Raw genomic sequence first — 18495 nt, forward strand, 5'->3', positions numbered from 1 at the left:
GTAAATACAGAATGATTTGGAACAAGTAAGAATAGGAAAATTCTACAAATCAATGTGATGATAACCATGATATGAATTTATGTGTTATTGTCGAATTTGGTAGTCAGAAAAGTATTTAACAACCTAAGATTTATATGTTACTATGTTCATCAACTACATTATGTACGTACATTTACACTTTAACAATATAATTATATTAGAGAAGGGAAGTTGCTATGAACCATATAGTGGAGATACTGAGTCGTGATAGGCGCAACAAAAAGATTCACACAATTATAGCTTTTGGCCATTAAGGCCTTTGTAAGCAATAGACACACACACACACACACACACACACACACACACAAGAACTTGCACACACGTCTCAGATTACTGAAACCACACTGCAAGCAGCAGCGCCAGTGCATGAAGGAGGAGGCTGGGGTGGGGAGGGGGAGGGATGGGTAGTATGGTGGGGGTGGCGGACAGTGAAGTGATGCAGTTTAGATGGAGGGCAGGAGAGAAAGGGGGGGGGGGGAGAGGAAATAGCAGAAAGGAGAGAAATTAAAAGACTGGGTGTGGCGGTGAAATGACGACTGTGTAGTGCTGGAATGGGAACAGGGATGGGGCTGCATGGGTGTGAACAGTGATTAACAAAGGTTGAGTGAGACAAGAAGGGTTACAGGAATGTAGGATGTATTGCAGGGAAAGTTCCCACCTGTGCAATTCAGAAAAGCTGGTGTTGGTGGGAAGCATCCATATGGCACATGCTGTGAAGCAATCATTGAGATGAGGGATATCGTGGCCATTCATGTGGACAGACAGCTTGTTGGTTGTCATGCCTACATAGAATGCAGCACAGTGGTTGCAGCTTAGCTTGTAAATCACGTGAATGGTTTTAGAGGTAGCCCCGCCTTTGATGGGATAGGTGATGCTAGTGACTGGACTGGAGTACTTGGTGGTAGGAGGATGTATGAGACAGGTCTTGCATCTAGGTCTATTACAGGGGTATGAGCCATGAGGTAAGGGATTGGGAGCAGGGGATGTGTAAGGATGGATGGGTACATTGTGAAGGTTCAGTGGACGGCAGAATGCCACTGTAGGAGCGTTGGGAAGGAAAGTGGGCAGGACATTTCTCATTTCAGGGCGTGACGAGAGGTAATTGAAACCTTGGCGGAGAATGTAATTCAGTTGCTCCAGTCCTGAATGGTACTGAGTTACGAGGGGAATGCTCCTCTGTGGCCGAAATGTGGGACTTTGGGAGGTGGTGGGAGTCTGAAGAGGTAAGCACAGGAGATTTGTTTTTGTACAAGGTTGGGAGGATAATTACAGTCAGTGAAGGCTTCAGTGAGACCCTGGTATATTTTGAGAGGGGCTGCTCATCACTGCAGATGCGACAACCGTGGGTGGCTAGGCTGTATGGAAGGGACTTCTTGGTATGGAATGGGTGGCAGCTGTCAAAGTAGAGCTATTGCTGGTGGTTAGTAGGTTTGATATGGACATATGTACTGATGTAGCCATCTCTGAGGTGGAAGTCAACATCTAGGAACGTGGCTTGTTGGGTTGAGTAGGACCAGGTGAAGCAAATGGGGGAGAAGTTGTTGAGGTACTTGAGGAATGTGGATAGGGTGTCCTCACCTTTTTGTTGTGCCTATCGCAACTCAGCATCTCTGCTATATGGTGAGTAGCAACTTCACCTTCCCTAATATTGTTACATTCCATCCTGGATTTTCCATTAACAATATAATTCATATATACAAGTATCATATAATGATTTGGTTTTTACTAATTAGTTGTTTTTAATGTAATGTCATGAAAACTGATTTATATATATACATTACATCTTTCTACATACTAAAAGTTTTTAAACTTATCATTGAGTTTATATATAAGTCAGTCATGCAGGTTCTTGGCCACTAAACTTGTGTTATAGTCTTAAGAGACAGGAAATTCTAAGCAAGTTGTGTTCTATTTTAGTATTATTATTATTATTATTATTATTGCTGTTGTTAAATGAAAATAAAATCTGGACATGAAAATCATGCATGACATAGGTTCATTACACATTTTGTGATGCTAGTTTAACATTTGTTATTCTGAATTTCTATGTCAATACTGGCATATCTGTGTCTGCTAAATATAATTTAACTTATGCCCATGGTCATCTGGATATGGTACGTACTTTTAGATTGTACTGTGATGTGTCCTTCTCCTGATCATAAGTTCTTGTAATTATTTAGATGTTCATCTTTCCAATGTTTTATTCACACTTCTTTCCAAGTTAGCCTTCTTACAAAGAAGAGTATCTTAATTTTTTATAGTTTTCTTGTTAGTCAGTCCCTTTGCTACTGTGTAAGAGAAAAGTAGGAAATTTAGGGTTTAACACCAATCTGATGTAGAGGTTATTAATGACAGAGTCCAAGCTTAGATTTGGGGAAGAAATGACAACCAAATCAGCCGTATGCTTTATAAGAAACCACCTTGGCATATGCCTTAAACGTAAAACTAACCTTGGATGATCAGATATGAATTTGAACTAGAAGTGAGTCCACCACATTACCTTCTTGCTTGGCCAGCTGTTTAGTATTTTGTGACTGATGAAGATTTTAATGGATAATTACTGAATGAGAAAAGTGGAGACAGGATTTCTTGATGTACTGATATAGTTATCCCTCAGATGTAGTTCAAGCGTTATTTTTGTCTTAAATTGATTTATTGTGCAAGTTCCATGTTAATGTTAATATTTCTATATCTAGTTTTGTGTCTTAAGGTGCAGTGATGAAAAAGTACTGGCTACCAAAAGTAAAGACTGTGCTACAGAGACCTGTGAAAGAAAGTCGTGCATTGGTTCAGATGAATGCTTGTACCAGAACACAAAATTTCACTACAATTGTCAGTGTCCAGATGGTGAAACAGGCATGAACTGCAAGTTTTTGGGAGACAAATCTGCCTTCAGTCTCACGGCCTGGAGTTTGACAGCCTTGTTACTAATCAGTGTCTTAATTCTTGGTAAGAGTGAAACCATAATTAGCAATAATTATGATTTCTAATATATATTAACTATTATTTATTATTTCTGTCTTAATATAATTCATAACTAGAGTTTACAAAGTATTGTTCACACTTCTTAACTGTTGTACAAAAATGTTTATTCTAGGCAGACAATCATTGTATTGGAAGGTGGTTGTTGAAAATCTTGCCTTCAAAGGCAGGCTGGCACCACCCTTAACATGTGGTCCACAACCAGATCTCCCTCCCATAACTCCAAATGTTGTTAACATTCCACACACACCCTCATCAAACAGCCACAAAACAGCACCCCACCTCTCCTGAGAGCAGTTTAAGATAATTTGTGACCCAAGTCCAAGCATAATAAATTTTTACTTCAGCAATTCAATCATTATCTGACAGCATAATAAGCAATCAAGACTTGAAAACTACCCACCACAGTTCATGTTTTATTAGCTCCAGTCACATATCAAAAGAAAAAAGTGGTGTTTGCACAAGTACATAGTTGAACATCACCCTCTGTTGTGTGTTTCATCCCAATCAGAAAATTATTAACCAACTGAATTGATCATGCAGCAAAATTTCAAAACTCTTACAGTCTCAGCATAGTTTTCAGTTGGCTACTCATATTGTCTTGGCACTGGGGTGCTGCGTAACTATTTCCACTTCTGTTAAGCTTTACAAAAAATATGGGAAACACATCTGCATTACGTAATGCAATCCCTTACTTAATGTCCATATATTACAAAGAATTGAAATATTTATTCCCTCATTGTTTGAACTGTCTCATAGTTTAGAAAACATTAGAACTAGTTCGTAGGAGAAGGTGCAGCATATTTGCAGATAAATAGTCCTTATCGTGCAAAGTTGGTCTCAGTGCCAGGACTGCTTCCTGTGTTCCAGTGTAACCTTTTGAGAAGATTTTGTCCAGGGTTCATTTAAATGACAAGTCACTGGAATGTTATGCTGCTGTTAACCATTTTCTTCTTTTATTTCAGTGTTCTTGAAACACATTTTACAATAACATAAATAACACAACATTAAAAAAAGTTTTTGATAATATAATGTATCTGGACAGATAAAAAAATCTACTTGTAGCAGCAGGAGAACACAAATATATATATTAAAAAAAAAGTTTTACATATGCAAGCTTTCAGAGGCAGTGGTTCCTTCTTCCAGCAGAAGGGCTGAAGAAGAAGGAAGAGAGGTGAATGAAAATGACTGGAGAAGTTTAGATAAAGGGGTAGAGTTTGGAAAAGTCACTCAGAACCTCAGGTCAGGGGAGACTTACTGGACGTGATGAAAAGGAAATGATTATTTTCGGGAACTGCACCAGATGAGATTTGAAAACCTGGGAGCTTAAAGATGGAAGGCAGTGTAATATTGAAGACAGATCCTACTGCTAAAACATTGTGCACAAGTTAATAAGAGTGAAAATCTAAATGCATTGCGTGTTACAGAGGTGGGAAGAGTATGGCAAAAAATACATTGGTCAGAAAATGAAAGATGTAGAACACTAGAATTTAGTGAAGAAATGCTGAGGGAGAAATTATTGTAAATTAAAGTGAGGTTGGTAGTGAGAACCAAGGACACATTGTAGGGCTAGTTTCCACTTGCAGAGTTCTGAGAAACTGATGTCTGGGGGAAGAATCCAGGTGACACATGTGGCGAAACAGCCACTGAGGTCATTACTGACATGTTGTAGAGCATGCTCTGTAACAGGATATTGTGTCATGCTGGTATACGCCCTCTGCCTATGCCCATTCATCCTAACTGATAACTTAGTGGTAGTAATGCTGACATAAAAAGGCCAAACAGTGTTTATGTAACAGCTGGTGTGTGACATGTCATTTCACAGGTGGCTTTCCCTTTGATAGTATATGTTTTGCTAGTTACAGGGCTGGTATATGTGCGGTAGAAGGGTGCATAGGACAAGTTTTGTGTTGGGGATGGTCACAGTGGTAGGAACCATAGGTTAGGAATATGGATGCAGAAGGAGCCTAGGATCTGACAAGGATATTACAGAGATTGGGAGGGTGACGAAAAGCAATTCTAAGTGTGGTGAGCAAAATCTCAGACAGAATGGATTTCATTTCAGGGCATGATTTAAGGAAGTCATGGCCTTGTTCAAGTAGCTATAATCAGCTGTAATCACAGTCAATACCACAATAATACTAAGTGACAAGTGGTGTGCTCCAGTGTTTTTAGCAGTGATCAGCAGTACCAGAACTGGATGTGATAGCCTAGAAAATCTGTTTTTGAACTAGGCTGGTCAGTTAATTACATCTAGTGAAGGCTGAGGTGAGAGTGATGGTGCATTGCTGTAAAGAGTCTGAACAAATACATTTGCCTGAAGGCATAGGCTGTATGGGAGGGAACATTTGACACAGAACTTGTCAAAATGTAAGTAGTTTGTTTGCTAGTAGATTTAATGTGAACAGAAGTGTGTAGCTGGCCTTCGGTGAGGATGAGGTCAACATCAGGAGAGTGGCCTGAGATTCGAAATCTTACCATGTGAAAATTAAGTGGGATAAGGGATATAGAGGTTGCAAGAATTTTAACAGGTCAGCCTCACCATGTGCACAAATGGCAAACATGTCATCAATGTACTAAAACCAGGCCAGGAGCTGAAGGCTTGTGGATGCTAGGAAAGCACACTCCAAGTGGCCCATGAAAAGGTTGGCATAGGAAGGAGCCATCCTGGTTCCCACAGCCATATCCCTGATCTGTTTGTGTGTTGCTGCTCAAAGGTAAAGTAGTTGTTGGTAAGTGATAAAGTTGATTAAGGTGAGCAGGAAGGATGTCGTAGGTCTGAAATCAGGTGGGCACTGACTGTGGAAATGTTCAGCATCAGACAGACCATGTACATCAGGGTTGTTGGTATAGAGGGAGGTGGCATCAATGGTGACATGGTGACAAGCAACATATGTGGTGGCAGTGGGATGGGATTTCAGACGATCTAGGAAATTTTATAGCAGTAATCTCTGTTTTACATATTACTCTGCCTTCCACCTTCAAATTCACAGGTTTTCAAATCATCTGGTGCAGCCCCCTCATCCTGTCCAGTAAGTGTCCCCTGACCTGGGGTTCTGGGTGACTTTTACAATCTCTACCGCTTTTCCAAAACCTCAACAGCCCTTTTCCTTCGCCCCCTTCCCTCCTCTTAACGCTTCTGCTGGAGGAAGGAGCCACTGGCATAAATAAAACCATTTTTATAAGTGTGTTCTCCTCCTGCCACCTTGGTGAGTAGTTTTTTTATTTATCCAGTTACATTATACTTCTTTAACAGTACATTATGCAACTTGCTTGTGCCACACGAAGATCATAGTTGATCTGAGAGCAAAATGTATCAATCTCTAGAAATGCTGTCTGATACAACTCTGACACACTTGGCACAAAAATAATATATATGTTATGAAACCAGCTTCCATTACCTTCTAGAACAGGAAATAGTTCAAATAAGTATTAACATGACTTTTGTCAGTGAAACTGTGTATTGTTCTCTGAAAATAATTATGTAAGTGAAGATTTATAGGCCCAATGATTAATAACAAACATTGCAAATTTTGACAATATGAAAAATAAAAGTTTCCTATTATTTTATAAAACTGATTACATCAGTGTTCATCAAATTAGAGAAATTATGAATGAAGACAGAAATTTTTCTTGAATAAAAACTGAAGACTGAAAATATTGTCTCTAATGTAAACTTGTTCTCAGATAGTTTATGTTAATAATTGTGACTATCAATTTTCATGGTACAAATCAATACTGTGAAATATTTCAATGTAAATAACAAAACTAGTGACAGAAAAATAGGTTTTTAACAATTACAAATAGCTAGAAATATCTACAGATGAGAAATATATAATTTAAGTAAGAAAATTATGCCAAGTCTGGCCAAAAAATTAGAACTCTCACCGTGTAGACAAATTTCAACACACATGTATCCACTTGTTGGTTTAACCATTAGTCATCTTGTTCAGACAAAACATGCACAGAAGGACATATATATTTAAATAAAAATAATAGAGAATATTTTAGGTTCTGCACCTCTGCAATTTGTGTGATGTATTTCAGAGTGCTGTAATGACTTTATCTCTCCACCACGCCATTCCTTATGCTGCTACCAGTCATCTTAATTTCTTCAAGAAATTAATATGTAAAATTTTAAACTGATATGTTGAACTAGCATCCATGTTATTCTTGTTGTTGTTGTTGTTGTTGTTGTGGTCATCAGTCCTGATGCTGGTATGATGCAGCTCTCCATGCTACTCTATCCTGTGCAAGCTTCTTCATCTCCCAGTACCTACTGCAACCTACATCCTTCTGAATCTGTGGCAGGTGGCAGGAGGAACAAGACTTTTGGTCAGGTGAATACAGGGTTATAAATACAAAATCAAATAGGGATAATGCAGGAGTAGGTTTAATAATGAATAAAAAAATAGGATTCCAGTTAAGCTATTACAAACAGCATAGTGAATGCATTATTGTGGCCGAGATAGAATGAAGCCCACACCTACTACAGTAGTACAAGTTTATATGCCAACTAGCTCTGCAGATGATGAAGAAATTGATGAAATGTATGATGACATAAAAGAAATTATTTAGGTACTGAAGGGAGACAAAAATTTAATAGTCATGGGTGACTGGAATTCGATAGTAGGAAAAGGAAGAGAAGGAAACATAGTAGGTGAACATGGATTGGGGGCAAGAGATGAAAGAGGAAGCCGCCTGGTAGAATTTTGCACAGAGCATAACTTAATCATAGCTAACACTTGGTTCAAGAATCATAAAAGAAGGTTGTATACATGGGAGAAGCCTGGAGATACTGACAGGATTATATAATTGTAAGATAGAGATTTAGGAACCAGGTTTTAAATTGTAAGACATTTCCAAGGGCAGATGTGGACTCTTGACCACAATCTATTGGTTATGAACTGTAGATTAAAACTGAAGAAACTGCAAAAACTGGGAATTTAAGGAGATGGGATCTGGATAGACTGACCAAACCAGAGGTTGTACAGAGTTTCAGGGAGAGTATAAGGGAAAAATTGACAGGAATGGGGGAAAGAAATACAGCAGAAGAAGAATGGGTAGCTTTGAGGGATGAAGTAGTGACGGCAACAGAGGTTCAAGTAGGTAAAAAGATGAGGGCTAGTAGAAATAAATGGGTAACAAAAGAAATATTGAATTTAATTGACGAAAGGAGAAAATATAAAAATGCAATAAATGAAGCAGCCAAAAAGGGATACAGACGTCTCTAAAATGAGATCGACAGGAAATGCAAAATGGCTAAGCAGGGATGGCTAGAGGACAAATGTAAGGATGTAGTGGCTTATCTCGCTAGGGGTAAGACAGATACTGCCTACAGGAAAATTAAAGAGACCTTTGGAGAAAAGAGAACCATTTGTATGAACATCAAGAGCTCAGATGGAAACCCAGTTCTAAGCAAAGAAGGGAAAGCAGAAAGGTGGAAGGAGTATATAGAGGGTCTATACAAGGATGATGTACTTGAGGACAATATTATGGAAATGGAAGAGGATGTAGATGAAGATGAAATGGGAGATACAATACTGCGTGAAGAGTTTGACAGAGCACTGAAAGACCGGAGTCGAAAAAGGCCCCGGAAGTAGACAACATTCCATTAGAACTACTGACAGCCTTGGGAGAGCCAGTCCTGACTAAAGTCTACCATCTGGTGAGCAAGATGTATGAGAAAGGCAAAATACCATCAGACTTAAAGAAAATAATTCCAATCCCAAAGAAAGCAAGTGTTGACAGATGTAAAAATTACCGAACTATCGGTTTAATAAGTCACAGCTGCAAAATACTAACACGAATTCTTTACAGACGAATGGAAAAACTGATAGAAGCCGACCTCGGGGAAGATCAGTTTGGATTCCGTAGAAATGTTGGAACACGTGAGGCAATACTGACCCTACGACTTATCTTAGAAGCCAGATTAAGGAAGGGCAAACCTACGTTTCTAGCATTTGTAGACTTAGAGAAAGCTTTTGACAATGTTGACTGGAATACTCTCTCTTTCAAATTCTGAAGGTGGCAGGGATAAAATACAGGGAGCGAAAGGCTATTTACAGTTTGTACAGAAAGCTGATGGCAGTTATGAGTCGAGGGACATGAAAGGGAAGCAGTGGTTGGGAAGGGAGTGAGACAGGGTTGTAGCCTCTCTCTGATGTTATTCAATCTGTATATTGAGCAAGCAGTAAAGGAAACAAAAGAAAAATTCGGAGTAGGTATTAAAATCCATGGAGAAGAAATAAAAACTTAGAGGTTTGCCGATGACATTGTAATTCTGTCAGAGACAGCAAAGGACTTGGAAGAGCAGTTGAATGGAATGGACAGTGTCTTGAAAGGAGGATATAAGATGAACATCAACATAAGCAAAACGAGGATAATGGAATGTAGTCAAATTAAGTCAGGTGATGCTGAGGGAATTAGATTAGGAAATGAGACATTTAAAGTAGTAAAGGAGCTTTGCTATTTGGGGAGCAAAATAACTGATGATGGTCAAAGTAGAGAGGATATGAAAAGTAGATTGGCAACGGCAAGGAAGGCGTTTCTGAAAAAGAGGGATTTGTTAACATCGAGTACAGATTTAAGTGTCAGGAAGTCGTTTCTGAAAGTATTTGTATGGAGTGTAGCCATGTATGGAAGTGAAACATGGATGATAAATAGTTTGTACAAGAAGAGAATAGAAGCTTTTGAAATGTGCTGCTACAGAAGAATGCTGAAGATTAGATGGGTAGATCACATAACTAATGAGGAGGTATTGAATAGGACTGGGGAGGAGTTTGTGGCACAACTTGACTGGAAGAAGGGATCAGTTGGTACGCCATGTTCTGAGGCATCAAGGAACCACCAATTTAGTATTGTAGGGCAGCGTGGAGGGTAAAAATCATAGAGGGAGACCAAGAGATGAATACACCAAGCAGATTCAGAAGTATGTAGGTTGCAGTAGGCTCCAAAGCCCCTGAATCTGGGGTATCTTGAGTTCCGGCGTGATTGTGCACTCAATCTCACCTGAAGATGGCGGCCAGATGGTCTGCCGAAATATCGTGTTGTCGTCAGGACAATGAGCCCGGCTGCAAACCCGTGAAAATCATCAGTATTTGATACGCCGGGAAAATCTACGTTATCACAACAACAACAGTTTGTAAATGTGTATTTACACAACTTTGATCAAATCGGAAGTACTGGCCATGAACGTAGTCACTTTATGCTATGCTATCAATTGGACTAATAGGATTCATTATATGAGCACATCATGAATGAATGTTGATATATGAGCATACGAGGCCTGCTTCAAATGTATCTGACCTTTGGCCAAAAAAAATATTTTGAATACCTGATGGGGTTGGGACCCTAATCCCCTTCAAAGTAGTCCCCTTGTGCTTGCACACACTTAGCCCACCAATCATTTCACTGCTGGAAACACCTCTGGAAGTCTTCTTTTTTAATGGTGTTCAGCTCCATCATCGTGTTCTGCATGATCTCTTCTCTACCCTCAAAATGGGTTCCTTTCAGTGGCGTCTTCAATTTTGGAAACAACCAAAAGTTGCAAAGAGCCATGTCTGGAGAGTAGAAAGGTTTGAAAACGGCTGTATTCCATGTTTGGCCAAGAAATTTTGGATCAACTGCGATGAATGTGCGGGGACATTGTCATGATGCAGTTGCCAGTTTTTTGCCTTCCACATGTCTGGTCTTTTGCGCCAAACTGTGTCACGGAGAACATCTTGATAGTACTCCTTTGTCATTGTTTGTCCTTCTGGTGCATATTTGTGATGCACAAATCCACGGACATCAAAGAAGATGGTCAGTGTCACCTTGATTTTGCTTCGCAACTGCCGCAACTTCTTTGGCCTTGGAGACTCGGGATGCTTCCATAGCGACAACTGTCTTTTTGGTTCTGGGTCATACCTGTACACCCATGACTGTTCTCCAGTTATAATGGTGTTCAGAAACCCAGGATCAGTGTTGGTGGTGTCCAGAAGGTCCTGTGCAATGTCAGAACGGAGGTCTTTTTATTCTGGCGACAACAACTTGGGCACGAATTTCGCAGCTACTCGAGGCATGTTCAAATCATCATGCAAAATTGCATGTGCAAAATCTTTACTCACTCCAGTCTCTTGGACAATCTTCCGCACGTCAAACAATGATCTGCCATCACCAAATTTTGCACCCTCTCAACAACAGGTGCACTCTGAGCGGTTTAGGGCTGATCACTCTCCACTGATGTGCGGCCTTTTTTGAATCAGTTGAACTACTATTTAATTTGTGTTACACGCATTGCATCTTCTCCAAACACCTGCTGAATCTTACGAATTGTTTTGCTTTGAGAATCATCAAGGTTTTGATAAAATTTGATGCATTATTTTTGCTCAACTCTTATTCAGTCATCTTGAGAGAATCGGTAATCCAGTGAACACGTTGTGTAGCACCACACTCAGTGACCGAACTGGAAGCCAGGGACAAAATTCATGCATGCGCATAAAGGTCTCTTCCCTTACTGTGTACAGGGTGCCGCACTATCGTCTCTGTTTTGTGGGCGAAAATCAAAGGTCGGATACTTTTTAGACAGACCTCGTATTTTACATCAGCAACAATAATTATTGCCGTACCAACATAGACTGATATATACAGCTACAGATGTCATCACTCAGCAACACACTACGAATGCCATGACACTACATAATCTGCTCAGTAGCTCGCAGAGAACTCATCCTGACTGCCATGAGGCTGTCCTATATCCTGCAGAGATTGCTGTTGTTGACAGCTGGTGGAGACAAGCTCAGTGGGTACACATTGTCTCTTGTTGACACCCAGTGGAAACAGGCTCAGTGGGCATGCATCATCTGTTGTGGCACTGTGCCACATGAATGCTACTAGCATCTATCAGAATCTCTTGATGTGCTACCAACTGTTGCTGGGCACTGACTGTGGTTACCTATATCAATGGCAACACCAGAGCTACATTGAAAATGAGGCATTTCTGGCATTCAGTTCATATATTTACTGAAGTAAACGGCAGGCAAAACGTTCGAAGGCATACACTCTTCCTGATACACTCACTGAATATACACAGTGACTAGTACGATGTGGTGAGGTAATCAGCAATTACAAAGGTGAAGAGCATCAAAATCCACTTCCCCATATTGCAAGGAGCACCAAGAAGTCACCCTAATGGAACACTTATTTAACTGTAAATGGAACTTTAAAAAAATGGTCCTCATTACTACAACAACGCCACATGTCATACCATTATACATTGCTTCGATATAGGATTCAAGATTCTTCCAATAGTGAATAATAATATATTCTTTAACAATTTGTAACCTGTATTCTACTTAAAAAGAATGTGATCATCAGAGAATGGCTTTATTGTCTGCTTCAGCAGCACTGTATAATACAAAATTTGGCCATAAATGTGGGAAAACTTCAAAATTTACATTATTTGCACCATAATCAGGACTTCTCTACTCACTTGGAGTCAAATGATTTTTTTCTTTTTTATCACAAGAAGATTTTTAGTTTTCAACAAGAGTTTAGCTTTCAAGAATGGTTCCTACTTTCCAAGAAGAGTTTAGAATCCATCAAGAATTTTGCTTCCAGAATGAGATTTTCACTCTGCAGTGGAGTGGGCACTGATATGAAACTCCCTGGCAGATTAAAACTGTGTGCCGGGCTGAGACTTGAACTCAGGACCTTTGCCTGACAGCCATAATCTGACAGTTTGGTATATTCTGCCGTTCTGCCTGTGCTCAGTGTCTACTTTATTTCATGAGTAGTGAATGACCTATCCTCTCTTTTATACTTCACTTACCATTATTGCAAGTCAAGCAATTTCAAGCTGCTCTCAAGACAAAAAAAGTGTAAATGCTTTGTGACAGAAACATGATTAAAATAAGTACATATCACAATTTAGCCCTTATGTATTAATTTATGGGTTGCATAAATAAGTGCAAACAACACTTGATTCAAGAAAGTCTCTTGTTTTAGACAATATACTGTACTCCCTGTATTAGTGATGTATCACATTTCTTGTCGAACATATTGAATATGAATTTCTTAATGTCTCCTAATTCTAAAATTTCAGTTTAGTGTGCAAGATTAAACAGGTAAATTGTAAGTTTTGATGAAGTCCATGTACTGCAATGGGTTTATCTCATTTAGAAGTACACACATACATATACAATTTATTTTTGCAAATCTTGTAGTTGCAGGGTTTTGTGGAAACTGTCCTCATTTGACATGTATATATCCCTCATATGATTAGGGCATCTTCCTCATTTGAGCACTTGTCTGTCCAATGTCACAAAAGGCATTTATAGATGTTTAGGTATTATCAGTTACATTTTCTGGTGTTGCATTCATGTCTTACACTTTGTCAAACCTTTTCTAAAATGTATGCAGCTGCAGGATCTCTCAGACAAGAATGTCATTCATTAGTAAATTTAAATTTCAAAGATTCACTTAATATGCAAAACTTTGTTCTTTTCCACAAGACTGCTAGGCCTTTCTTTCAACAGTTTAGTGCATTTGGCACATCTGGTGCCCACGAGATGCATGTCGGACATATTGAACATCTAGTTGCTTACACTAAAAGTTTACTTAGCATTGTTTTTATATTTCTTGTATATTGTAGAAAGATCTATACACACTGAAAACTACAGTGACAATTATTGAACTATGTGAAATAAAATTGTCATAATTTCTTAACGGTTTGAGTTAGGACATTCAAACTGCATGTTTGGCTGTGGGACATGATGGGAATTAGTATACACATGCACATATGCCTTGTTGTCGACAATTTGCGCATGAAAATGTCACAGTACAGCGTGCCTGTGCATATAGCACTTGCAAAGGCCTACAGTGTGAGCAATAACAGCCCAACTGCAGCTCAGAGGAAGTTTGTGACCGAGTTCAAGCTGAAGACAACTGGTCCAAGTGTGGTAACAATCAAGAATTTGATTTACAAGTTTGAGAGAATGGGTAGTGTTTGTGATGACAGTGTTGGCAGTTTGGTCATCCAGGGGTGAAAAGCCTAAAACATTGAGAAGACATGTGCTGTGTTTCAAATCAGCCCCAGGAAATCAATCAGACAAGTTGCACAAAAGATGGGGATCAACCAGACACTGCAACAAATTGTTGTTGAAAACCTGCATCTCTTCCCCTACAAAATTCAAACCCATCAGCCATTAAGCCCCAGGGCCTTGAAACAATGGTTGTGTTTCATCAGCACTTGTCCTCAGAATTGACGAACAGGACTTTGATGTGAATATGGTTTGGATTAGTGACAAAGCCCACTTCCTTTGGGATGGGTTCATCAAAAAGCAAAATTTATCCGTTTGGAGAACTGTGAATCTGCATCTCACAATCGAGAAGCCTCTTCACCCTCAATAGGTGACTGTGTGGTGTGCAATGTCCACTCACAGAATAATCATTGTGATATTCCTGGATGGCATGGTGACTACCAAGTGGTACATGGAGGTTTTGGAAGATGATTTCATTCCCATTATCCAAGACCCTAATTTCGACAAGATTTGGTTCATGCAAGATGGAGCTCAACCCCATCAAAGGGGGAGACTGTTTGATGTCCTGGAGGAGCATTTTAGGGACCGCATTCTGGATCTGGCGTACCCAGAGGCCACTGGCATGGTCCTCGATTGGCCACCATATTCTCCGGTTTTAAAAAATGCGACTTCTTTTTGTGGGGCTATACCAAAGACAATCTGTACAGCAATAAACCCAAAGTCATTGCTGAGCTGAAAACAGCCATTCAGGAGGTCACTGACAGCATCAATATTCCGACACTTCAGCGGGTCATGCAGAATTTCATCATTCATCTGCACCACATTTTTGCCGAGGTTGCCAGGCATATCGAATATGTCATAACCTAAATCTGAATGTCTGCAGCAACATTCTCTTATTGAATGAAGTGTGTGCATTTGTAGTTTGTAACGAATTTACATTTTTTTCCCCATATAGTTCAATAATTGTCGTTCAGTATATGACTTTAAATTCTGTCTGGGATTTTGAACCAAGTAACTGATGAAACTCTCCATTTACAATTTTTAGTATATCCACATGTTTATTTCCACAAGTAGCTAACATTCTAAATTGCTATTAATGTAATTAGCATTATATATCACAATATAAAAATGATTAAACCATTTAACTTACAGTTTTGGCTACTAGTCTAATTGGTTACAAGTATTTCTTCAGCATCCATAGGAGAATTGAGGTTAAAGATGACATCCAAGAAAATGTAATGAATTATGCTGATGAAGCAGGAAGTGGGAATGGTGGGACATCTGGCATAAAGCCAGAGAAGGCATCTATTAATGAAACTGAGGCATCAGTTTCCATGGAACTACATGGTAAGAATTTGTTGTTGGTAACGAGTGTTGATAAACATTGTTAATAAAGTAAAAATATTGTCTTTGTACATCAAAACCTTAAATGTTGTTAAAATAAATTATAATACTAAGGTAACTGATCAATAAATTGTTGTACTAAAGAGACTGAACAATAATTTGAACAAAGCAGATATTTAAAGATGTAGTTGAATGGATGGATGGCTGCCTCCGGGATATGAGATATGTTACTCTCTGTTAAACACAGCGTAGATCTTCCAAGTTCCTGGTGTGTGTGTGTGTGTGTGTGTGTGTGTGTGTGTGTGTGTGTGTGTGTGGTGTACTAAGCGAGTGCAGAAACATTTACATAGGACAGAGTATTCATGCTGTTGCTGAGCATTGTGCAGAGGGAACCTTGAGAAGTTGGCCATGGCTGAATATTGCCTAGAAAACGGACATATATGAAGTCAGACATGAAGACTATGCCATTGATAATCCCTAATGATGGAGGCTGATTGTTTGGCATAGTTGGCTGACATGTACATCTCAGGAAATTTGTAGATCCCACTCCTGTGGCTTCTGACCAGTCTCTGCCTCATGGGTTGCTAAGAGCTGGTGCATGAATTGACTCAGAGCACCAGTGGAGTGAACTACCAATGTGTGTTGACTAGCGCTGCCCTATTTACCTGGGACGTGGAGGAATTCATGTCAATCTAGGAAATAGGACCCTGGCACAGAGGATCTCTGGTGGTACTTGTCCTGCTGCTTGTCATCCATGTTGTGATCGGCACAGTCCGGGGAGGCAACACCTTGTACATATGTAAACCAATGATGCTTCAGTGTCTCAGGGGTTGCCGATCCATTTATGTGAACAGCGGGTATATGGCATCCCTCCCCCAAAAGAGGATCAAATAGACAGTAGTAGATGTAAACCCATGACGCTTCAGTGTCTGAGGGGTTAAGACAAAGGGGCCACCAGAGATGGTACCTGGGTAATGGCATCCTGCAGTGGTACGGATGAACCTAGAGCAAGGAAATGCCCTGAGTCTGTGTCAGTTTCCAACAGTAGTTCCCACGGGTAGATTTGGTTCAGATGTTTGCGACGGCATGAACCATCTGGGAGCTGTAGGTCAACAATTGCCTGTCCCAGCAATTGCAACACTACCACCAGAGTCCATTGGCAGCCTTGTTGAGAGAAGGTCAGGACCCAGACATCATCACAGATGGAAAAGCGATGCAGACAACCTCGTGATGCTGGCTCCTTGGCTGCCATGGATGGAGCAGGGAGAGAACAGATTGCTGCAGCCTTCGGTGGAGTCATTAGCTGGACTGGTCACCTCCTGTTGGTAGGAGGCCAAAAAGGTGGAGAGTGCATCAACCAAAGGGAGATGCTGGTGAAGCTTTGATAGCTGATCCTTAAATGTTCGAACAAGCCACTCCACCAGACCATTTGACACTGGGTGGAAAGGCACTGTGTGGACGAGAGCAATTCCACTGGATGTGCAGAAAGAAGTGATCTCTGTGGATGTAAACTGAGGCCTATTGTCGATGACAATTGTTTCTGGCACACTGTCAATCTCAAAGATGCAGTTCAAGGCTTGACTCACATGCTGAAATGATGTAGAAGACATCCAGGAGATTTATGGAAAACCAGATCCAGCATCAACCGCAGTGAACCACAGTTGGCCGAGAAGAGGGCCTGCAAAGTCATGACCATGGGGTCGATATCTGCGAGCACGGAAAATGGCATTTTAGTGGGGCTGCTTGTTTCCTTTTGCAAGATATACTGGTATCCACCAAGCCAGCAATGTTATGTCTATCCATTTCCAATATACATGTTGCTGTGACAGGTGTTTTGTCAGTGTGATGCCCCAATAACATTGGTGAAGCAGGTGTTGAACCTGGCATTGAAGAGAAGATGGGATGATCACTCGAGGGAGGCCATTTCCACCCTGAAGCAACAAGACACCATTGAGGGCAGAGAATTCATGCCAGCAATACCAATAACCTTGAATGTCTGGGTTAACCATCTGCCGTTGGTCCAATGACCATCCCCAACAAACTAGAAGGAGAAGTTTGCAAAGACCTGGGTCTTCCACAGAACGCTGGACCATGGGCTTAGCATTGGTGGGTAGTAAGGTGAGAGCTGCTTCATCTTCAGTATCTAAGTGGCCACAGAGTTCTGGATTGGAATCAAAGGAGGAGTCTGGACCCAACAGCCACCATGAAAGTAGGTTAGCATTGGCATGATGAGTCAGAGAATGGTACTGAATTTCATAGGAATGACTGGCAAGAAACAGAGCTCATCATTGAAGGCTGGTTTTGTGGGAGTGGTGGCATCAGCGTGAAGTAGTGCCAGCAGTTGTTTGTGGTCGATCAGTAGGGTAGAGTGATGAGCATAGATATACTTGTAGAATTTTTTTAAAGCATAGGGAATGGCCGGGGCTTCATTTTCTCTTTGTCCATAGTTGCACCGGCCCAAAATCAACATTTTCGAATGAAGGTGACTGGTCATTCCACCCCGTCAACTATATGCGAGCGGACAGCTCATACACCGTAACTGGGTGCATTTGCCGTGATGAACACAAGAAGTTACAGATCATAAGCTATCAGACAGATGGGCTGAAGCAATGCCCCCTTAAGGACCTGGAAAGTGTGGTTGAAAGTCATGTCCCAATTCCATGTCACATTCCTGCGTAAGAGATTATGCAGCAGAGCAGCAGTAGTTGCAGCATGGGGAATGAACTTATGATGGCTAATTCAGTTGGCCCAATACTGATTGAAGTGGTGACATTCATCAGTGGTGGTAAATCCTGCATAGACTGGACATATTGCAGCTTACCCAAATTCCTGAGACACTGAGGATATGTCCCAGATATTCTGCTTGAGGAATGAAAAGCCTGCACTTCTCCAGGTTACAGTGAAGATTTGCAGTGTGGAGGACAAAGAAAAGAGCATATAGGTTATCAGCCAGGTCATGTGCAAACCTTCCCGCAATGATGATGTCACCTAGGTAGTTGACTATGCCCAGCATTTCCCATGTAAGATGTTCTGAACATCATTGAGGCACTTGCAAGGACTATTGACTATTGGAAACAGCCATCAAGATCATCTTGCAAACATTGCAGCT

General features: G+C 40.4%; 1 protein-coding gene across 1 annotated transcript in view; it reads left to right on the top strand.

The window, feature by feature from the left end:
* LOC126416694 (putative neural-cadherin 2) overlaps nucleotides 1-18495 on the top strand; it is a 62896-nt gene that overhangs the window by 25094 nt on the left and 19307 nt on the right. The window contains exons 3-4 of the mRNA XM_050084496.1: nucleotides 2750-2988; nucleotides 15195-15389. Of these exons, the coding sequence (XP_049940453.1) occupies nucleotides 2750-2988; nucleotides 15195-15389 (434 nt within the window). The remainder of the gene's footprint in view (nucleotides 1-2749; nucleotides 2989-15194; nucleotides 15390-18495) is intronic.

Source organism: Schistocerca serialis, chromosome 8, assembly GCF_023864345.2.
Source record: "Schistocerca serialis cubense isolate TAMUIC-IGC-003099 chromosome 8, iqSchSeri2.2, whole genome shotgun sequence".
NCBI classification, from domain to species: Eukaryota; Metazoa; Arthropoda; class Insecta; order Orthoptera; family Acrididae; genus Schistocerca; species Schistocerca serialis.